General features: G+C 45.8%; 1 protein-coding gene across 1 annotated transcript in view; it reads right to left on the bottom strand.

Moving 5' to 3' along the window:
• The window catches only part of LOC112224689 (lysine-specific demethylase 6A), a 94,078-nt gene that overhangs the window by 51,209 nt on the left and 18,945 nt on the right, over positions 1 to 23,924 (bottom strand). Inside the window, 4 exon segments of the mRNA XM_042319944.1 lie at positions 4,478 to 4,512; positions 6,006 to 6,060; positions 19,449 to 19,569; positions 22,189 to 22,233. Of these exon segments, the coding sequence (XP_042175878.1) occupies positions 4,478 to 4,512; positions 6,006 to 6,060; positions 19,449 to 19,569; positions 22,189 to 22,233 (256 nt within the window).

Genomic DNA, 23,924 nt, shown 5'->3' with positions numbered 1-23,924 from the left:
GACGGGCTGTACGTTGATCCCTGCTCTGATTGTAAAGAGAAGGACGGGCTCTGATCCTGCTGCTCTGATTGTAAAGAGAAGGACGGGCTGTACGTTGATCCTGCTGCTCTGATTGTAAAGAGAAGGACGTTGTTCCTGCTGCTCTGATTGTAAAGAGAAGGACGGGCTGTACGTTGATCCTGCTGCTCTGATTGTAAAGAGAAGGACGGGCTGTACGTTGATCCTGCTGCTCTGATTGTAAAGAGAAGGGACGGGCTGTACGTTGTTCCTGCTGACGGGCTGTACGTTGATCCTGCTGCTCTGATTGTAAAGAGAAGGACGGGCTGTACGTTGATCCTGCTGCTCTGATTGTAAAGAGAAGGACGGGCTGTACGTTGATCCTGCTGCTCTGATTGCATAGAGTGAAGTTGTATTTCTCCATCCGCTCGCTTCATAATTTCACCCAATCACTATTCCCTTGCATGTTTTCAGTCTGATCATTCAGATTGCCGCTGCCTGTTACTATGGTAGATCACATGCCTGAAGAACATTTGCGATCAAGCTATCATTTTGCATAACATCTAACAAGCGAGGCATGAGTAGGGAAAAATATGAAAAGGCGATGCGGATTCTGACTGAGTGACAGCAAACTTGGCTGCCGGCTGCAAGATGGAGGACACACGCACCCGCAACCAGCCTAAAATCTGCAGCTGTTAAAATGGGCACGTAGTTATTTTGCCAACATCTACTTAAGCATATTAAAACACTTCTGTTTTCATTCACAAGTATTATTCCATCCCATTATCAACTGTCAATTTACGAGTAAGGCCATGTGGGCAAACCCATACTATTTACTGTGCTCTGATTAACAAACAGCAAGCTTGACTTGTTTATAAAAGTTGTCGGACTGACTGAATAAAGTCTCTCTCATAGCGTTGCCTTTCATAAATCATACAACCTAGTTATATGTCCATGGTATCGCATCCAGACAAGTACTCTAAAGATCTTGTTTGCATTTTTCGATATGAAGTCCATCCAGACTTGCCAGAAAGTGACATTGAAGTGAGTGACTTGTCAGTAGCCTACCGAAATGTCTCGGTAAGAGAGCTGTTCATTTGGCTCCCTAATTTGCATACTGATAGGCTTTTTGGCAATTATCTGCAGATAAATTATGAAAACATTCAATAAATATGGTGGATTCTCCTCACTGCTAGAACAATAGGCAGGCTAGTGGAGAGAGGCTCACTGTGGTCCAAAATGGGATAATGGCGCAGGAGGGAATGGTAGCCATTTTACAGGGTCCTGACAAATTGAACCATTTTGTGTATTTTCGGAGCTGATAGTAACTATTTTTTTTATATAAATGTTTCTGCCATCCTATGACTGAAAAGAGCTTCTGGACATCAGAACAGTTATCACTAACCTCCATTTGGACAAGAACTTTTACTTCAATGAGTTGGAGGAGAAGGACATTGATTATCACAGACCAGGCCCAAAACACTGACACTCAAAGGAGAAGACGTTGCTACAGAGACCACCGAGCGGGATAACTAACGAGACAATGTCGGAGCGTGGATAAAACGCCTCTACAGTTCTATTGGCGAACATGCAATCACTGGAGAGTAAACTGGATCAGCTCCATTCGAGTCCATCCTATTAACGTGATCTGAAGAGCTGTAATATCCTAGGTTTCTCTGGGTCGTGCCTGAACAAGGACACGTCAAATAAAAATCTAGCTGGTTTTCTATACATCAGCAGAACAGAACGACTGCATCGGGGAAGCTCAGAGGGGGTGTGTCTCTTTGTTAACAACAGCTGGTGCACCATCTATAATATTGAGGAAGTATTGAGGTTCTGCTCGCCTGAGGTAGAATACCTCATGATAAGCTGTAGACCTCACTATCTAGAAGGAGAGTTTATCTATATTGTTTGTAGCTGGTTTACCACCAAAAACCGATGCTGGCACTAAGGCGACACTCAATGAGATGTGTAGGGCCATAAGAAAACAAGAAAATGCTCACCCAGAGGCGCCCCTAGTGGCCAGTGACTTTAATGCAGGAAAACTGAAATCCTACTGACTGTACATCTGAAATTCAACTCATTCTAAAGCTTAGGACACAACACGAACGGCTAAAAGCAGCGGGGCAGGTAGCCGTCCTATGGCTTGATGTCACCACAGTGTGTTTCAGGGACCAACATCAAGGTGTTACCAAGCAGTAGCAGTCTTACCAACTGAACATGTCTACTATCCAGCAAATAACCATGTTCGCCCCTAAAACACCTCATTACCCATGGACATTTGAAACTATTTGTTGTTTCCCTGGCATCACCACAGCTATAGGCATGGCATGGCAGAGAAGAGCTGTTTGGATGAGGAGTGAGTGGGGGGGCAGACTATAGCAGGTTAGAAGAGCACTGCGACTGGAGCTGTAGAGTTCTCCTGGTTCACGTTGTCACTGGACACTGATCTAAGGTCAGTTTTGTTTTTCACCAAAATCGAACGCGTCAAAGTCATTCCTTGGAGAGCCAAGTGTCCGCGGGTTTTTGCTCCTCACTTGAGGGGGAAATCAGAGATCCGGTATTTACAAAATTACTGATTGGCCCAAGGGGGGCGCTATAATAATCAACTGAAATTCCAAACTTTGAACAAGCTTACATCCTATCCCTTTTGAGCTATAGTCATGACATGTTGTACATACAGTACCAGTCAAAAGTTTGGACACACCTACTCATTCCAAGGCTTCTCTATTTTTACTATTTGGACACACCTACTCATTCCAAGGCTTCTCTATTTTTTACTATTTGTGTAACCAAAAAAAATGTTAAATCAAAATATATTTTAGATTTGAGATTCTTCAAAGTAATCACCCTTTGCTTTGCACACTCTTGGCATTCTCTCAACCAGCTTCATGAGGTAGTCACCTAGAATGCATTTCAATTAACAGGTGTGCCTTGTTAGAAGTTAATTTGTGGAATTTCTTTCCTTCTTAATGCATGAGCTAATCAGTTGTGTTGTGACAAGGTAGGGGTGGTATACAGAAGATAGCCCTATTTGGTAAAAGACCCAAGTCAATACTATGGCAAGAACAGCTCAAATAAGCAAAGTGAAATGACAGTCCATCATTACTTTAAGACAAAGGTCTTAGAGTTCAAAGAGTTCAACTAACAGACATCTCAACAACTATTCAGAGGAGACTGTGTGAATCAGGCCTTTATAGGTCAAATTGCTGCAAAGAAACCACTACTAAAGGACGCCAATAAGAAGAGACTTGCTTGGGCCAAGAAACACGAGCAATGGACATTAGACTGGTGGAAAGCTGTCCTTTGGTCTGATGAGTCCAAATCTGAGATTTTTGGTTCCAACCGCTGTGCCTTTATGAAACGCAGAGAAGGTGAAAGGATGATATCCACATGTGTGGTTCCCACCATGAAGCATGGAGGAGGTGGTGTGATGGTGTGGGGGTGCTTTGCTGGTGACACCGTCTGTGATTTATTTAGAATTGAAGGCACACTTAACCAGCATGTCTACCACAGCATTCTGCAGCGATACGCCATCCCATCTGGTTTGAGCTTAGTGGGACTATCATTTGTTTTTCAACAGGACAATGACCTAACACACCTCCAGGCTGTGTAAGGGCTATTTGACCAAAAAGGAGAGTGATGAGTGCTGCATCAGATGTCCTGGCCTCCACAATCACCGACCTCAACCCAACAGATGGTTTGGGATAAGTTGGACCGTGAAGGAAAAGCAGCCAACAAGCTAGCATATGTAGGAACTCCGTCAATACTGTTGGAAAAGCATTCCTCGTAAAGCTGGTTGAGGGAATGCCAGGAGTGTGCAAAGCTGTCATCAAGGCAAAGGGTGGCTACTTTGAAGAATCAAAAATCTACTTAGATTTGTTTAACACTTTTTTTGTTAGTACATGATTCCATATGTGTTATTTCATAGATGTCTTCACTATTATTCTACATTATAGAAAATATTAAAAATAAAGAAAAACCCTTGAATGAGTAGGTCCAAACTTTTGACTGACTCGATAAGCGCATTCACAAAAAGTTAACATATTATAAGTGTGTGTAGATGTGTTGGTACTTTAATTCCATACAGATACAGCTGACAAATGTTGTTAATGTTTCTAGTTGTCACTAACAGGCCCATTCGAGGCAGACGACATATTGACTGTTGCCTTGTTTCAGTTTGCATATGCCTACTTCCTGCTGTCACAGAGGACAAAGAAATAACGGTTTGTGCAGACCACAAGGTAAACAGACCACAAGGTAAACAGACCACAGCTACCTTCCCTTTTAGGAGTAATGACAACAACTGATAAGGGATTAGAAGATAGGCCATATTATAAGGTATATAGTGATACTAGGTCACTCGAAGATCTATACAAGGTCAACTCAACCTATCCACCACCAAAATGTACAGCAGACTTCTCAGCAGCCTTCACTACCAGCACCAGAGAAAAAGGGGAAATAAGGAAGGATTTCTTACCTGAATCTCATATAAATGAGCGATGTGGAACTGAACTGTAAATAGAAAGAGAGAGTTAAACTGATACAAAGGACTGGAGGTTAAATCACTTACATAGTGTGCTCTCTCACATTTCCCCTTAGAGATGAAACCAAACAGAAGCTCCAGCTGGTAGAAATTCATGAAATGGATAAAAACATGTTTTTACAGAGAGAGCTATGGCAAATAAATCCATGTACTGCTTCTGACTCCCCCCCGTGGTACTGCTTCTGACTCCCCCCCGTGGTACTGCTTCTGACTCCCCCGTGGTACTGCTTCTGACTCCCCGTGGTACTGCTTCTGACTCCCCCGTGGTACTGCTTCTGACTCCCCGTGGTACTGCTTCTGACTCCCCCCGTGGTACTGCTTCTGACTCCCCCCGTGGTACTGCTTCTGACTCCCCCCGTGGTACTGCTTCTGACTCCCCCGTGGTACTGCTTCTGACTCCCCCGTGGTACTGCTTCTGACTCCCCCGTGGTACTGCTTCTGACTCCCCCCGTGGTACTGCTTCTGACTCCCCCGTGGTACTGCTTCTGACTCCCCCCGTGGTACTGCTTCTGACTCCCCGTGGTACTGCTTCTGACTCCCCCCGTGGTACTGCTTCTGACTCCCCCCGTGGTACTGCTTCTGACTCCCCCGTGGTACTGCTTCTGACTCCCCCCGTGGTACTGCTTCTGACTCCCCCGTGGTACTGCTTCTGACTCCCCCGTGGTACTGCTTCTGACTCCCCCGTGGTACTGCTTCTGACTCCCCCGTGGTACTGCTTCTGACTCCCCCGTGGTACTGCTTCTGACTCCCCCGTGGTACTGCTTCTGACTCCCCCGTGGTACTGCTTCTGACTCCCCCCGTGGTACTGCTTCTGACTCCCCCGTGGTACTGCTTCTGACTCCCCCGTGGTACTGCTTCTGACTCCCCCGTGGTACTGCTTCTGACTCCCCCGTGGTACTGCTTCTGACTCCCCCTGTGGTACTGCTTCTGACTCCCCCTGTGGTACTGCTTCTGACTCCCCCTGTGGTACTGCTTCTGAGTCCCTGGGTGCAGACGGAAGGAGTCTGCATGGTGTGTGACTAGAGATGGGAGAGAGGTTAGGTCCCCAATGTGTGTGTGTGTGTGTGTGTGTGTGTGTGTGTGTGTGTGTGTATATGCATAAAATTGCTCACATGTACGTGTGGCAGAGTCTGAGCTCTAGCGAGCAGCTCTCTGCCGATCCCTTCTAATGTGGTCTCCTAGGCAACTCAATCTCAGGCAGGTGGTCACATAACTCCACATACTGGGGAAAACAGGAAGGGAATTCATTGGGGTTTCAGTGACGGTACCAAACAGGAAGGGGAATTCATTGGGGTTTCAGTGACGGTACCAAACAGGAAGGGGAATTCATTGGGGTTTCAGTGATGGTACCAAACAGGAAGGGGAATTCATTGGGGTTTCAGTGACGGTACCAAACAGGGAGGGGAATGGTGTGCTTGAGTGTGAGTGTAGAAGAGAGAAATGGGGATGTAATGGTTCTTACTTTCAGCTTTGGACAAAGTGCAGGGGTTGGAGTCAATCAAAGCCAGCTGAAAATGCTGCAGAGAGAGAATGCATGTCATTAAGGAGGGTTTCTATGCAGCGTTGGTCCATTATGACAAAAGGTTAGCATTTAAAATGAAGTAGACAACACATGTCTGGTCCCGCCAGGCTTACAAACAACAGCTGAAGTATGACAACGCAACGGACAGAGAGGACGTTCAAAGACCTGGTTGACCATGTGACTAGCCTGCACAACCCTGCTGCAGTGTCTCCTCAACAGCAGACCCAACTCTCCGCGGACGCACACGGCCTGACAACCAGCCTCTCCAACCCGGTTCCTGGAGAGCTACAGTCCTGTGGGGGGTTTTTCCAACCCGAATCTAGCACATCCAAATCTAATAATTACCTGGTTGATAAGCTGAATCAGGTTAGTTACACCTGGGTTGGAGTGAAAATATACAGGAGGGTAGTGGACAGGGTTGGAGTGAAAATATACAGGAGGGTAGTGGACAGGGTTGGAGTGAAAATATACAGGAGGGTAGTGGACAGGGTTGGAGTGAAAATATACAGGAGGGTAGTGGACAGGGTTGGAGTGAAAATATACAGGAGGGTAGCTCTCCAGGGAAAGGGTTGGAAAGCCCTGCCTTAGAACATATCATTTCCCCAACTCCCCTAGTCCTGTGTGTGTAGACCTGATTGGGACTGGATATGTGTATAGGGTATGTTGTTCCCATGGTGACCATTAAAACCTACTCAAAACCTAGAGTCCTCAGAGCATGCGCAGACCAGCTGGCTGGAGTGTTTACGGACATACTCAATCTCTCCCTGTCTCAGTCTGCTGTCCCCCACTTGCTTCAAGATGTCCAACATTGTTCCTGTACCCAATAAATCAAAGGTAACTGAACTAAATGACTATCACCCCGTAGCACTCACTTCTGTCATCATGCAGTGCTTCGAGAGGCTGGTTAAGGATCATATCACGTCTACCTTACCTGACACAATAGACCCACTTCAACTTGCTTAACGTCCCAATAGATCCACAGACGATGCCACCGCACTGCAGACTGTCCTATCCCGCCTGGACAAGAGGAATACCTATGTCAGAATGCTGTTCATTGACTACAGCTCAGCCTTCAACACCATAGTACCATCCAAGCTCATCATTAAGCTCGAGGCCCATGGGTCTGAACTCCGCCATGTGCAACTGAGTCCTGGACTTCCTGATGGGCCGCCCCCAGGTGGTGAAGGTAGGAAACAACACCTCCACTTGGCTGATCCTCAACACTGGGGACCCACAATGTTACGTGCTCAGCCCCCTCCTGTACTTCCTGTTCACCCATGACTGCGTGGCCACGCACAGCTCCAACTCAACCATCAAGTTTGCAAATGAGACAACATTAGTAGGCCTGATTACCAACAATGACAAGACAGCCTACAAGAAGGAGGTGAGGGCCTTGACAGAGTGGGGCCAGGAAAATAACCTCTCTCTAGACGTCAACAAAACAAAGGAGCTGATTGTGGACTTCAGGAAACAGCAGAGGGAGCACGCCCCTATCCATATTGAAGAAGGTGGAAAGCTTCAAGTTCCTCGGCGTACACATCACTGACGATCTGAAATGGTCCACCTACAGAGACAGTGTGGTGAAGAAGGCGTGACAGCGCCTCTTCAACCCAAGCCACGGCCACCCAAGCCACAGCCTGTTCACCCCGCTATCATCCAGAAAACGAGGTCAGCACAGGTGCATCAAAGCTGGGACCGAGGGACTGAAAAACAGCTTCTTTCTCAAGGCCATCAGACTGTTAAATAGCCATCACTAGCCGGCTAACATCCGGCAACTCAACCCTGCACCTTAGAGGCTGCTGCCCTATTTACATAGACATGGAATCACTGGTCACTTTAATAATGTTTACATGCTGCTTTACTCATCTCATGTGTATATACTGTATTCTATTCTACTGTATTTTAGCCAAAGCCACTGCTCGTCCTAATATTTATATATTTCTTAATTCCATTCTTTTACTTTTAGATGTGTATTGTTATCAATTGTCATATATTACTGCGCTGTTGGAGCTAGGAGCTCACGCATTTTCACTACAACCACAATAACATGTGCAAAATATGATTTGATATGGAGATGGCTCGATCTATAGGCAAGTGGCAAGTCCCCCTCCCCCAACAAAAATGTGATACCTCTACCAGAGGTATAACAAAACACCACCAAGGTCTCCCATATATCAAAATGATGGTTGCGTTAAACTATTTTACTGCAAAAGCGGTTAAATCTATAGATATTTTGACACGCACCCATATCTGAAACCGTGAATAGTAATGCTGGGGGGGGGGAGGCACATGAGGTAATGTAACCCAATATTGCATGGCCAGATTGATGTGGAATATGAGTAGTCAATTGTCTGCCCTACATATCAATTCAAATTTATTTTATATAGCCCTTCGTACATCAGCTGATATCTCAAAATGCTGTACAGAAACCCAGCCTAAAACCCCAAACAGCAAGCAATGCAAGTGTAGAAGCACGGTGGCTAGGAAAAACACCCTAGAAAGGCCAAAACCTAGGAAGAAACCTAGAGAGGAACCAGGCTATGTGGGGTGGCCAGTCCTCTTCTGGCTGTGCCGGGGGGAGAGGAACCAGGCTATGTGGGGTGGCCAGTCCTCTTCTGGCTGTGCCGGGGGAGAGGAACCAGGCTAGTCCTCTTCTGGCTGTGGGGTGGCCAGTCCTCTTCTGGCTGTGCCGGGGGAGAGGAACCAGGCTATGTGGGGTGGCCAGTCCTCTTCTGGCTGTGCCGGGGGGAGAGGAACCAGGCTATGTGGGGTGGCCAGTCCTCTTCTGGCTGTGCCGGGTGATATAAAACGCATTCGAAAGTATTCAGACCACTTGACTTTTCCCCCCTTTTGTTAAGTTCCAGCCTTGTTCTGAAATGTATTAAATGTATTGTTTTCCTCATTAAATTTACACACAATACACCATCGTGACAAAGCAAAAACAGGGTTTAGACTTTTGTAAAGGTATTTAATATAAGAAACAAATACCGTATTTACATAAGTATTCAAGTACTTTGCAATGAGACTCGAAATTGAGCCCAGGTGCATCCTGTTTCCATTGATCATTCGAGAGATGTTCCTACAACTTGATTGGAGTCCACCTGTGGTAAATTCAATTGATTGGACATGATTGGGAAAGGCACACACCTGTCTATATAAGTTCCCACAGTTGACAGTGCATGTCAGAGCAAAAACCAAGCCATGTGGTCGAAGGAATTGTCTATAGAGCTCAGAGACAGGATTGTGTCGAGAAACAGATGTAAAACATTTCTGTAGCATTGAAGGTCCCCAAGAACACAGTGGCCGCCATCATTCTTAAATGGAAGAAGTTTTGAACCACCAAGACTACTCCTTGAGCTGTCTGCCTGGCCAAACTGAGCAATCAGGGGAGAAGGGCCTTTGTCAGGGAGGTGACCAAGAACCTGATGGTCACTGACAGAGCTCCAGAGTACCTCTGTGGAGATGGGAGAACCTTCCACATGGAAGATCAACATTCTCAAGGCTACACTATTTCAACATTTTGTTGTATTAAATCATGAGTCTAAACTGTGACTTAGAATGAAATGAAAAATGCCTTATTAGGCTCCATCTACAGTGCCTTTGAATAATTAAAAAAAAACATGAGTGTGGCCAGAGTCTGTGGCTTCAGGCTCATGCGACAGACTAGCAGTGAAGAATATCAGAGCTTGCAGAGCCACTGGGAATGCTAAACACCCTTCTGGTCACTCTTTCCAGGCTGGGCAGGGATGTATAGTTGTTTTTTCCCCTGTAGGTAGGCCTAAAGGATTATAGGTCAAATAACCCTATCAAAACAGAAAGCTTCTTGAGAGGTAACTTGCCAGGCCTAAATCAATGGCAGCCTATTGTATAGATAATATAACGAAAATTAATGAAACTTAAGAGATCTGATTTTTTTGTTTTGCTACAATGACACACTTAGCTAGCTACCCACCTCCTTCCTTTCTTTATGTTATAGCATGTGCACATACTAAGTACACCATCATGCTTTTGTCTTTTCAGATTTCACAATGATTCTTTAATTGTGGACACTACATCACCACACTCCCTCTCTTGCTCTTGGTCCTCCTAATCTTTAGCGGAACACAAGTAAACCACAAATGCATGCTGGGCTGGGTATGCCCTGAGTGTACCCGAGGTAGGCGGAAGGCCCCGGTCTCAAGATGTAGTTCAGGCCTCTACTGGTTTCAGTGTCATGTTCTGGTCATGACCCAGTAATGCTGGAGAGCTGCAGGCTTTTGTTCCAGGCGAGCTATACCACACCTGATACCACAACCTACATTTAGGCACCAAGTGTGTTAGTGTTGGGCTGGAGCGAAAGCCTGCACATGCTACACCCCTATCAGAGTATTACTAGCAGAGCGAAGCTGGAATGGAGCGAGCAATGGAGCGTGCCCAATTTTGACTGGAGCGTGGCGCCAATTTCCCCAAAGGCTGGAGCGTTGGCCTTCCAATTACACTCCAGTAACTTTCACTTCACGAGCTCAGGGCATGCATGGCCCAGCATGCATTGGTAGTCAAAGATGAGGAGGAAATGTAGTGTCCACAACTAAATAATCATTGTGAAATCTGAAAAGACAAGTATCCCAAAAGCATGATGGTGTACTTGGTACGTGCACATGCTATATCATAAAGTAACCAGGTGAGTAGCTGGTGTGTCATTGTAGCAAAGTATTTCTAAATAAAAAAATCAAATCTCCTAAAACTTTTGTTCATTTGTTCTATTATCTATACAATAGGCCATCATTGATTTCGGCCTAATATGCCTGGCATATTACCTCTTTCAAGGAGATTTTCTGTTTTGATAAGGACATTAGGTAAAATAACCCTTAGGTCTACCAAGAGAGAAAAATAATAAGAAAACACATCCCTGCCCAGCTTGGTAAGAGTGGCCTGAAGGTTGTTTAGCAACCCCAGTGGCTCTCCAAGCGTTGAGATGGTAGTCTCTACTGCTGGCCTGCTCTCCATGCGCTGAGAGGGTAGTCTCTACTGCTGGCCTGCTCTCCAAGCGCTGAGAGGGTAGTCTCTACTGCTGGCCTGCTCGCTGAGAGGGTAGTCTCTACTGCTGGCCTGCTCTCCAAGCGCTGAGAAGGTAGTCTCTACTGCTGGCCTGCTCTCCAAGCGCTGAGAGGGTAGTCTCTACTGCTGGCCTGCTCTCCGAGCGCTGAGAGGGTAGTCTCTACTGCTGGCCTGCTCTCCAGACACCATCGCTTGAGCCTGAAGCCAAACTCATGTTTCGAAATGTTGTTTAAATGCTGAGTGCCAGCCTAGAGTGTCACTCTCGCAATTGCTTCACAATGTAGTTTTGTAGACTATGGCCTAGAAATAATTTAAATGAAATAGCATAAATACATTTTTATTCGTTTTTAGACTACCTGTCTGGCTCCTGAAATATTTAGAGTATTTATATGCTTTTTAAAAACGACATGTAGCCTATTTGAAATGAGTTATTTTAATGAATGGAGCACATTCGGAGCGTCAGTTTATTTATTTTTTTTATACGTTTTTTTTTCCTTCGGGGGAGCGGTTTTTAGCAGAGCGGTTTTTAGCAGAGGGGGTTTTAGCAGAGGGGGTTTTAGCAGAGGGGTTTTTAGCAGAGCGGGTTTTTAGCAGAGCGGGTTTTTAGCAGAGCGGGTTTTTAGCAGAGCGGGTTTTTAGCAGAGCGGGTTTTAGCAGAGCGGGTTTTAGCAGAGCGGGTTTTTAGCAGAGCGGGTTTTTAGCAGAGCGGGTTTTAGCAGAGGGGTTTTAGCAGAGCGGGTTTTTAGCAGAGAGGGTTTTAGCAGAGCGGGTTTTAGCAGAGCGGGTTTTAGCAGTTTTTAGCAGAGCGGGTTTTAGCAGAGGGGGTTTTAGCAGAGGGGTTTTTAGCAGAGCGGGTTTTTAGCAAAGCGGGTTTTTAGCAGAGCGGGTTTTAGCAGAGCGGGTTTTTAGCAGAGCGGGTTTTTAGCAGAGCGGGTTTTTAGCAGAGCGGGTTTTTAGCAGAGCGGGTTTTAGCAGAGCGGGTTTTTAGCAGAGAGGGTTTTAGCAGAGCGGGTTTTAGCAGAGCGGGTTTTAGCAGAGCGGGTTTTAGCAGAGCGGGTTTTAGCAGAGCGGGGTTTTAGCAGAGCGGGGTTTTAGCAGAGCGGGGTTTTAGCAGAGCGGGTTTTTAGCAGAGCGGGTTTTTAGCAGAGCGGGTTTTTAGCAGAGCGGGTTTTTAGCAGAGCGGGTTTTAGCAGAGGGGTTTTAGCAGAGCGGTTGGAAAGGTTGTGCGCAAGCACCACTCCATGAGCTCGGAGCTTTGATTTCCGACCGCTCAGCTCAGATACTCTGACCCCTACACGAATACATCATAACAATAATGCTTAAGCTCCAAGAACGAAAAAAAACATATCACAGGTTCTGCAGCACGCCTTTATTACTCTGTGTTAGACAACATCTTATTGCCATCACCAGCCTGTGACACACCAACAGAACATAGTATAATTAAGCAGTAAGGCACGAGGGGGTGTGGTATATGGCCAATATATCACAGCTAAGGGCTGTTAGGCGCGACACAAACTCCAGAGGTGCCTTATTGCTATTATAAACTGGCTACCAACATAATTAGAGCAGTAAAAATGTATGTTTGTCATACCCGTGGTATACGGTCTGATATACCATGGCTGTCAGCCAATCCGCATTCAGGGCTCAAACCACCCAGTTTATAATAAAATACATACTGTAACATATGAACACACTGTACTGGTAATGAAACACTGGAAACAGGAAGCAAAGGAATGTAACCCAAATCAAAGAGATAAGGCATAACACCTCATCAAAAATAACAACAGACAGAGGCGCCTGTCTAGAATAAACACACTTAACGGTGTCACACACACAGTCACTTGTCAATGTCAGGCAGATAAAAATCAGGCTCCCTCAGCCAACCTCCCTCCCCCACACCTCCCTCAGCCAACCTCCCCCCACACCTCCCTCAGCCAACCTCCCCACACCTCCCTCAGTCAACCTCCCTCCCCACACCTCCCTCAGCCAACCTCCCTCAGCCAACCTCCCCCCACACCTCCCTCAGCCACACCTCCCCAGCCAACCTCCTCCACACCTCCCTCCCCACACCTCCCTCAGTCAACCTCCCTCCCCCACAGCTCCCTCAGCCAACCTCCCTCAGCCAACCTCCCTCCCCCACTCCTCCCTCAGCCAACCTCCCTCCCCCACACCTCCCTCCCCACACCTCCTTCAGCCAAACCCCCTCCCCCACACCTCCCTCAGCCAAACTCCCTCCCCACACCTCCCTCAGCCAACCTCCCTCCCCCACACCTCCCTCAGCCAACCTCCCTCCCCCACACCTCCCTCAGTCAACCTCCCTCCCCCACACCTCCCTCAGCCTACCTCCCCCCACACCTCCCTCAGTCAACCTCCCTCCCCCACACCTCCCTCCCCCACACCTCCCTCAGCCAACCTCCCTCCCCCACTCCTCCCTCAGCCAACCTCCCTCCCTCCCCCCACACCTCCCTCAGTCAACCTCCCTCAGCCAACCTCCCTCCCCCACACCTCCCTCAGCCAACCTCCCCCCACACCTCCCTCAGCCAACCTCTCCCACACCTCCCTCAGTCAACCTCCCTCCCCCACTCCTCCCTCAGCCAACCTCCCTCCCCCAACCTCCCCCACTCCTCCCTCCCCCACTCCTCCCTCAGCCAACCTCTCTCCCCCACACCTCCCTCAGCCAACCTCCCTCCCCCACACCTCCCTCAGCCAACCTCCCTCAGCCAACCTCCCTCTCCCACACCTCCCTCCCCCACACCTCCCTCAGCCAACCTCCCTCCCCCACACCTCCCTCCCTCCCTCCTGAGGAGATATACCCGGAGCAAACAAACACATCTTCAAAGTCGCACACACTCAACATGGAAAATGTATCACTAGACCAAAACACAAACAATACTCTACCATGCATGCCAAACCTTCTGTACGATGCAGGACCTCCCTGAAACATCATAATATCTTCCAGCAGCTCTCTACAGCCCCTTCTCTCCTTCTAGAGCTCCTCCTTGCCCCTTCTCTCGCTCTACAGCTCCTCCTTGCCCCTTCTCTCCCTCTACAGCTCCTCCTTGCCCCTTCTCTCCCTCCCTCTCCACAGCTCTCCAGACTGCTGCAGTAGAGGAACTCCCCCTCTTAGTGTCAATGATTACTATTCAGCAGATGGCTGCAGTAGAGGATCTCCCTCTCCCTCACTCCCCAGGAAGAAGGATCCTCATCAGCTGACTAATATGTACCAATCAATTCCTCTAGTGATCCCTAACCCTCTCCCTCGGTCTCCCTCACTGCCTACATTAGCACCTGCTGAGAGAGTGACTGAGTGGGTGTGTTTGTTGTAGATACAGTAGCATGTGGTGTCAAAAGCACATCAATTTATGCAAAATGGCTGGATATTTCCATAGGTTGGCTCATCGATTCCTTTTACATTAAAATACAAACCGTCTCTATGCCTTTTCTCTAGCCAGCCAACATGCCTCTTTCAGGAGGGAGGGAAACCACTTCCACTAGGCCGTATGCACCACCCCTCCTTTTTCCCTCTCCCCCCTCCCTGTTTCAGGAGGGAGGGAAACCACTTCCACTAGGCCGTATGCACCACCCCTCCTTTACCCTCTCCCCCCTCCCTCTTTCAGGAGGGAGGGAAACCACTTCCACTAGGCCATATGCACCACCCCTCCTTTACCCTCTCCCCCCTCCCCCTTTCAGGAGGGAGGGAAACCACTTCCACTAGGCCGTATGCACCACCCCTCCTTTTTCCCTCTCCCCCCTCCCTCCCTCTTTCAGGAGGGAGGGAAACCACTTCCACTAGGCCGTATGCACCACCCCTCCTTTTTCCCTCTCCCCCCTCCCTCTTTCAGGAGGGAGGGAAACCACTTCCACTAGGCCGTATGCACCACCCCTCATTTACCCTCTCCCCCTCCCCTTTCAGGAGGGAGGGAAACCACTTCCACTAGGCCGTATGCACCACCCCTCCTTTTTCCCTCTCCCCCCTCCCTCCCTCTTTCAGGAGGGAGGGAAACCACTTCCACTAGGCCGTATACACCACCCCTCCTTTTTCCCTCTCCCCCCTCCCTCCCTCTTTCAGGAGGGAGGGAAACCACTTCCACTAGGCCGTATGCACCACCCCTCCTTTTTCCCTCTCCCCCCTCCCTCTTTCAGGAGGGAGGGAAACCACTTCCACTAAAAGGAACCACCAGCTTTCATATGTTCTCATGTTCTGAGCAAGGAACTGAAACGTCAGCTTTCTTACATGGCACATATTGCACCTTTACTTTCTTCTCCAACACTTTGTTTTTCCATTATTTAAACCAAATTGAACATGTTTCATTATTTATTTGAGACTAAATTGATTTTATTGATGTATTATATTAAGTTAAAATAAGTGTTAATTCAGTATTGTTGTAATTGTCATTAGTACAAAAAATAAAAATAATAATAAAAAATTGTCCGATTAAATCGGTATCGGCTTTTTTTTGTTCTCCAATAATCGTTATCGGCGCTGAAAAAAAATCATAAAAATCGGTCTACCTCTATTGAACAGATCCCTGAGGACGATTCCCCTAATCCAATATACTGCATGCAAATCCATAGTTACATTGGACGAAGCCTAGCGCAGGGGTTTTCAAACTGTGTCCACTATTGAAAAAATATTTGTAGGGATTTGTCCATGTAAAAACCATTATTTTATAAATATCGCTAGCTGGAACAGAATACCATCGTGGATACCACTTAAATGTCTCTGCGTCCAGAATGAAGGAAGTTATCATGCTAGCTGTTCCTGTTCATCCAACTCTGGGGAAGTAGATAAAGGGATTCATTGACAAAATCTCAAACTATCCCTTTAATATGAAGTTAATTACAGGGTTTTTTCTGTATAGATAATTCTTAGGTGGGCCGACTTACTGGTAATTTTCAGAATGTACAAACAGTTTGTGTCAACTTAAACAACCAAAACCAGATAAAAAGTACACTGAACTACATATATATATATTTTTTATAATACCATCTCTGAGAACTAACAATCAAATAAAATCTGAACAGTCAGGGAGACATGCACATTGATTTAGTTCCATGTTTGAACAGAGGAACAACAATAGCCATGGCAAAATGCATAGAATTGGGGGAAATTAGCTTTAACTGCAAAATGGTCCCTCATCTCCATGTCAAAATGTGTAGAATTTCCAAAAATGTGCTTAAAAACACCTAATTTTCTCTTAGCTCAATGGGAACATTTATAGAATTGCAGAAAATGTGCTTTACAACAGCAACATGTTCTCTACACCACCATGATACCTTTCTAGCTAATAGACTGTCAGAGTTTACACTTAGTCCCACAACACTCCACGTAAACCCACCGTCCCACAACATTCCACGTAAACCCACCGTCCCACAACACTCCACGTAAACCCACCGTCCCACAACATTTAAACCCACCGTCCCACAACAACGTAAACCCACCGTCCCACAACATTCCACGTAAACCCACCGTCCCACAACATCCACGTAAACCCACCGTCCCACAACACTCCACGTAAACCCACCGTCCCACAACATTCCATGTCCCACAACAACGTAAACCCACCGTCCCACAACATTCCATGTAAACCCACCGTCCCACAACATTCCATGTAAACCCACCGTCCCACAACATTCCATGTAAACCCACCGTCCTACATTCCATGTAAACCCACCGTCCTACATTCCATGTAAACCCACCGTCCCACATTCCATGTAAACCCACCGTCCCACATTCCATGTAAACCCACCGTCCCACATTCCATTTTAGACTCAGACAGTCTACTACATGCTCCTCCTCTCTAAGCTCTGCTGGTAATAATAGCACCATTCAACCCCTATCCAGTGCATGGCAGCTCTAACCCTGTCTGGTTCAGAAGCCCTCAGGTGCGTGTGTCTGGTCTGGACAAAACAAAGCAGAACAAAGTATACATTCAGACATATCACTTTCACAGAGGAGAAAAGACAGAGATCCACCCTAGCTTATAGTGTCAATGTCAATGGCAACAAACAGGCCTACACACCCACCAAACAGGCTATTCTTTTCTACACATACTCCAGAAGGGACGATCGTTCTGTGAAATAGGAGACATTGACTGTCATAAAGGAGAGCACTGATACATACCTAGGCTTATACATCAGCAGGCTGTCCCTGACTAAAGAAAATCTTGGTCGACCAAAAGTTGTCTGTTCTTTCAACCAATCGATTGGTTTACATTTTTAAAAGTGTATTTTTACATATATAGACACACCCTGTGTGTTTTTAATAGAATCAACGATATGCATTGAGCTGGTCTGATTCTTTAAGCTTACGGTTTGATGAAATAAGACAAAATGACTCAAGAGAGAGGCAGAGATCTAGATATGTTGACATTCTCGATAGTTGATATTCTAAAAAAAGACCCAAGACAATAATAATAGCACATGCCTCATGATACACTTCTCCGATCATTCATTACTGCTGCAGTGAGTGATGTAGCACTGAGTGGAAATAGGAAGAACATTTCATGTCTTATAAAAAAAAAAATGTTGAAAGTGCTGTGTAAGAACTTAAAACCTGAATTCACTCAAAAACAGTAGCTCTTCGCTGTATTCTTTGACAGTCTCTCTCTAGTCATTGCTTTAAACGTTTTGAAACCTCACAAGATCAACTTTGCTGTAGCTTTCTTTTATGCCAGCGGTAGATTTATAGTGCACTTGATTTGCTCACAATAAGGATTAGGCACAAGAGGAATTTGTGGTTTGCCTTCAAAATAAAAGTATGTCATCGACAGTGATACAAATTAATACAAAAAGGTAGAATTATGTCATACTTTTATTTTGATGGCTAACTGCAAACTCCACTATTGTGACTAATCCTTATTGTGGCTAGCTTCACATCGTTGGGTCCAACCACCATTAATCAAATAAGAACTGTCTTATAAATTAGGGTTATTTTAGATGATGACACCTAGATTGCCGTTTTGCTATGTTTCTGGGGAAAAACATTGTTTGCATCAATGAGCTAGCTTTTTTAAAATGTTATGACCAGCACTGTAGGTGCGCGAGACAACTTTACCATCATCAAGGCATATGTATCAATTAATCATTGTGACGTGAAATACGAGTGAGAGTGTAATCAATGTGTAAGAACTACGTAAGAAATGTATGAATGCGTTAAATTATTATGTGACGTGCCGTCATATTCAGATCCTGATTGGTCAACAAGCTTATTTGACACGTCAGATAGACACAAACAGTGTTCCCATAGAAATCCTGGTTGAGAATGAAACTGAACAAATGAACAATGAAACAGCACAGCAAGTAAAGTGAAAGAAATAGGTTTTTATGATGTTCTACTGGTTATGGGGATATACGTAAATGCCAACAAAATTACTTTTTGGTGTGTGTGTGTGTGTGTGTGTGTGTGTGTGACCTTTATTTAACTAGGCAAGACAGTTAAGAATAAATTCTTGTTTACAATGATGGCCTACTCCGGCCATAACCAGACGACGCTGGGCCAATTGTGCGCCACCCTATGGGACTCGCATATGGACTATAGTTACGCCTCTAGCACTGAGATGCAGGGCCTTAGACCACTGCGTCCATGTATGTGTGTTAACTATTTAATTGTACTAGAATGCTTCAAAGGCTGCTAAAATGTTAAATATCGGCATCTTTTTTTTGGCAAGGAAAATATCGGATATCGGTATCGGCCAAAAGGGGCATATCGGTGCATCACTACCCAAAATGAGTACCGGAACCTATTTCAGTCCAAGTCAAGCTCTGATAAGAAGTAATCAGGTCGGCCTGTTCTATGATGTTTCCACTGGATCAGAACATGACATTTTTCTCTTTCACGACGAGAGGTTTTTAAAAGGGAGAGCGCTGGAAAGATTTTTCAAATACATTGAGGAATTGATTGTCATTCTCAATGGATGTAAAAACAGAATTTGTTTGCTTGATGTTTGAGGTGAAGAAAACATTACTCTGAGAAGCTCCCCAGGTCATTAGTGGTGGTAGGTGAAGCAAATCAGAAACACCATCACATCCCCATATACATTTGCTCGCAGCCCAGGTAGTCTATATACTTCTACACATAATCAGGTACGCGTCCTTACTCAACATTGACAGAATCGCTCCACAACACTGTGTCCACTCAAACAATGTGAACGGTAAGACTGGAATAATTAAAATAATAATAAATTGAATGCATTAACATAAATTACCATAATCGAACAAACGTAGATTAGAAATGATAGGAAGTACGGTAAACGTACTACTGATGATACATGTAATGGGGAAGTGATATAGACTAAAAGTCAAATGCAGTCGACTAATTGGGATCAGCCCTTTAATAGTACATACCTTCAGACTGGATTTGTAATTGGTGTTGCCTTTAAACATGAGGCCCAGTCTCATGTGGATCTCTGTGGCTCGGGAGAAACTGGGGTCAATATAGAGCCCATCCTGAAATGCTTGTATCGCCCTGCATACAGAGAGAAACAGGAGGAGAGCGTTAAACATAGGATGGAACAAAACACACAATAAACCACAAAAAAATCACAAAAGCAAAATGTGTAGAAATAACGATATGTTAAATGAGGCTGCTTTTTTTCTGGGATAAAAATCGAGGAACAAAAACCTTGACATGCTCCTACTACGGTAAAATACATTTGTATTTTACATTCAGAGGCATGGAAGAGTCCTGCAGCTCTCTGCCTTGCTAGAGCATCTCTGGATTGAGCCACAGAGAATGAGAGAGAATGAACAGATGCAAGAGAGCAAGCAGCGCTGTTACCGTGGCAACATAACCCCCATCCATAACAACACTGATGTAAACCACATAAACAAACTATATAGGCTGCAAAGTAAACCTGACCCACTCTACTCCTTCACCCCTCTGATAATACAAATACCCGTATTCAACACATAAACAAACAATTACAAGAACCTACACAAACCAAAAAAATCCACTCACAGTGCAGTTGTGAAAACAAAGGCTATCGCATGTCAGGGCCACAGCACGAGAGACGACAGTAGAAACACTGATCTCACTACACACAAACTCACAGGATAAGCATTCTGAACCCATTGGCCTCACTCCCCCTCCCCTCCTTTCCCTGTTCCAATCCTTCATCCCTCCCTCCCTCTTATTCATTCCTTCCTTCCAGAGTGGTAGGCACACTAGCTTCTCTAGGCTGGAACAGATTGGCAGTGAAAATGAGTGCACAGCAGACAAGCTAACAGAAAACCAGAATGGTGGAGACAGAGGGAGAACATTAAACAGTCCCCAGGCCAGACAGACTGGTAGAGACAGAGGGAGAACATTAAACAGTCCCCAGGCCAGACAGACGGCGAAGACAGAGGGAGAACATTAAACAATGCAAAGTGTTCTCTGACTGAACCCCAATAATACTATAATTATGCTATTACTGACAAAATCCTGTTGTATTATCTAATGTAGGGAATATGTCCCACCGCTCTACTAGTCCAGCCCTGTAGCTCTCTAGGACCAGACTACTGTTCTACTAGGACCAGGGTTGGTTGGAGACCACAGCTCTAGCCCTGTAGCTCTCTAGGACCAGGGTTGGTTGGAGACCACAGCTCTAGCCCTGTAGCTCTCTAGGACCAGGGTTGGTTGGAGACCACAGCTCTAGCCCTGTAGCTCTCTAGGACCAGGGTTGGTTGGAGACCACAGCTCTAGCCCTAGCCCTGGTTGGAGCTAGCTCTCTAGGACCAGGGTTGGTTGGAGACCACAGCTCTAGCCCTGTAGCTCTCTAGGACCAGGGTTAGTTGAAGACCATAGCTCTAGCTCTGTAGCTCTCTAGGACCAGGGTTGGTTGGAGACCACAGCTCTAGCCCTGTAACTCTCTCAGACCAGGGTTGGTTGGAGACCACAGCTCTAGCCCTGTAGCTCTCTAGGACCAGGGTTGGTTGGAGACCACAGCTCTAGCCCTGTAGCTCTCTAGGACCAGGGTTGGTTGGAGACCACAGCTCTAGCCCTGTAGCTCTCTAGGACCATGGTTGGTTGGAGACCACAGCTCTAGCCCTGTAGCTCTCTAGGACCAGGGTTGGTTGGAGACCACAGCTCTAGCCCTGTAGCTCTCTAGGACCAGGGTTGGTTGGAGACCACAGCTCTAGCCCTGTAACTCTCTCAGACCAGGGTTAGTTGAAGACCATAGCTCTAGCTCTGTAGCTCTCTAGGACCAGGGTTGGTTGGAGACCAGCCCAGCTCTCAGACCAGGGTTGGTTGGAGACCACAGCTCTAGCCCTGTAGCTCTCTAGGACCGGGGTTGGTTGGAGACCACAGCTCAAGCCCTGTAGCTCTCGGACCAGGGTTGGTTGGAGACATCTGGTAACATTACATTTGATAGTAGGGGTGGGAGGACCAAGAGACCTGAGGTGGCAGAAGAGTGCTCGGATTGGGGTGCAGGGTTTGAGCATAGCCTGAAGGTGTGTGTGTGTGGGGGGTGGGGGGGGCAGTTCCTCTTCCTCTTCCGTAGGTAAGTACCATGGTCTTGTAGTGGATGCGACCTTCGACTGGAAGCCAGTGGAGTGTACAGAGGAACAGGGTGACATGGGGGAACTTGGGAAGGTTAAAGACCAGGCGAGCTCCAGTGTTCTGGATAAGTTGCATGGGTTTGATGGCACAAGCAGTGAGCCCAGCCAACAGTGAGTTGCAGTAGTCCAGACAGGAGAGAACAAGTGTCTGGATTAGGACCTGTGCTACTTCCTGTGTGAGGTAGGGTCATACTCTACAGATGTTGTAGAGCATAAAACTGCAGGAGCGGGTCACTGCTTTGATGTATGCAGAGAACGACAGGGTGTTTCTCCAGGGACACGCCAAGTTTCTTTGCACTCTGGGAGGGCGACACTGGAGTTCTCTACCGTGATGGTCCGACTTGGCTTTACAAAATGTAGATTCAAGATGGCTCCTAGTCAGGGCAATATGACCTTCCTAGCTGCGTTATTCTCTATGGAATTACTCAAATGTAGATGCATAATGACTGCCTAGACAACATGTAGATTCAAGATGGCATCAAGTTGCGTCAAAGACACATTCTAGCAGAATTTCTCCATATGGAAACCAACATAGCGTGCCTACCTTCTCTGTCCTGCCTGGGCCTCTGAGGAGGAGGTCTGCACTGACCTAGACAGGGAGAAAGGGCACCTACAGTAGTCAATATCAGGCAATGCCACAGATGCCTAACACCACTACACAGCAAAGTACTTACACAATAAGGTCCCAACTTCAACTCTAAAGTATAGTAATATATTCCCTATAATAGGTATATGGGGAGAGAGAGTATTTTGGTAAAAAGCATCTGGGGTACTTTTTATTTTGTGATTAAAAATGATTTACTTAGGCTTATTCGGTTATAGTGGCATCTGTGGTAGTCGCTCGTCCCATACACTTTACAGGCTTGGAAAATGGTAGAAAACAGTGAGGTAAGCATGTGAAGAGACCGAGACACAGTACTGTTAACAACACAGCAGGGTCTGGTAACTGGTTACCTGGCTGAGACAGATAACGAAGACTGAACACTGGATTCCACACACAGAGCACACCACTGCAGAAGCAGTGTGAGCAGACAAATCAAATTGTCCAGGAGAAAAATAACATCCCATTGCAAAATAATGCTTTTTAGCCTATTCATCGATGGAAATACCAGTTGATGTAAATCTGTCTATGGAGTTAATTTGCATAATTTAAAAGGAACTAAATTGGTGTGTATTCGTTATGCATCTTATTGATCACATGCACACAGCATACAGACAGACAGAACGCAAAAACCGTCAGACAACGCTTTTATAAGCCCAATCATAGCGCAACATTTCTAAATGCAATCGTGTGTTAAAAAAAGTTTTTGGGGCCATGATTACAAAGTGTGCTTCTCATTCGCCATTCAAATGCTTAGGCAACGAGCTGGAGGCATTTTTAAAACATATAGCTATTTCATTTTTTTTTTTTTTTACTTGAACGATTCACTACATATGAGGCATGTTTAACCTCGTTTCAAAGTAGCCTAGGCAAAACGCAACCATATCCGTGGGAGGCAATAGTTTTATAAAGACTTCCAAAAGCCTTTGAAACCAGTAGGCTATTTCTATTGGTTTTCAACTTGCTTTCATTGTCCAGTAGGCTATTTCTATTGGTTTTCAACTTGCTTTCATTGTCCAGTAGGCTATTTCTATTGGTTTTCAACTTGCTTTCATTGTCCAGTAGGCTATTTCTATTGGTTTTCAACTTGCTTTCATTGTCCAGTAGGCTATTTCTATTGGTTTTCAACTTGCTTTCATTGTCCAGTAGCCAAATGCACACTTGTACATAGCCTACTGCCTTGTGCGCTAATCATTTTAATAAATGATAGTTTATCAACATTTTAAGCTAAATGTTCTGATCAGATTCATTGCTTTTTAAGTACTTAATTTTTTTATGTAGTCTAGACCTACTGGTTGTATGAATTTGGGATCTATCGTCCCACAACTGTCCTAGAGTCTGTTTGGGTTATTTCTTTCTCGACAAGTTGACCAATTGAATAGGTCACCTTTTCTACTATGGGGGAATAGTAGATTGACATAGGATCATAGGCGCCACGTCCATAATGTTAAGGGAAGCTTTCCCCAAGAAATTATATAGCCTACTTCTGTCTATACATAAATAAATACAATCATTCAAAATAGACTACAAAAGCATGATTTGAACACAGAGGATCATTAGCTTGATTTAAACCGCATTGCCTACAGTTGGAAGGCAGGCAGCGCATGTAATTTGGGAAACGTGCGTGAGTTATACCAAATAGACGATTGTTGAGTTGCAACTGTCAGCGAAAAGTAGAG

The sequence above is a fragment of the Oncorhynchus tshawytscha genome, linkage group LG03, assembly GCF_018296145.1.
Source record: "Oncorhynchus tshawytscha isolate Ot180627B linkage group LG03, Otsh_v2.0, whole genome shotgun sequence".
In the NCBI taxonomy this organism is placed as follows: Eukaryota; Metazoa; Chordata; class Actinopteri; order Salmoniformes; family Salmonidae; genus Oncorhynchus; species Oncorhynchus tshawytscha.
Note: the sequence above shows the minus strand (reverse complement) of the source record. Positions and strands in the feature narration are given on the sequence as shown.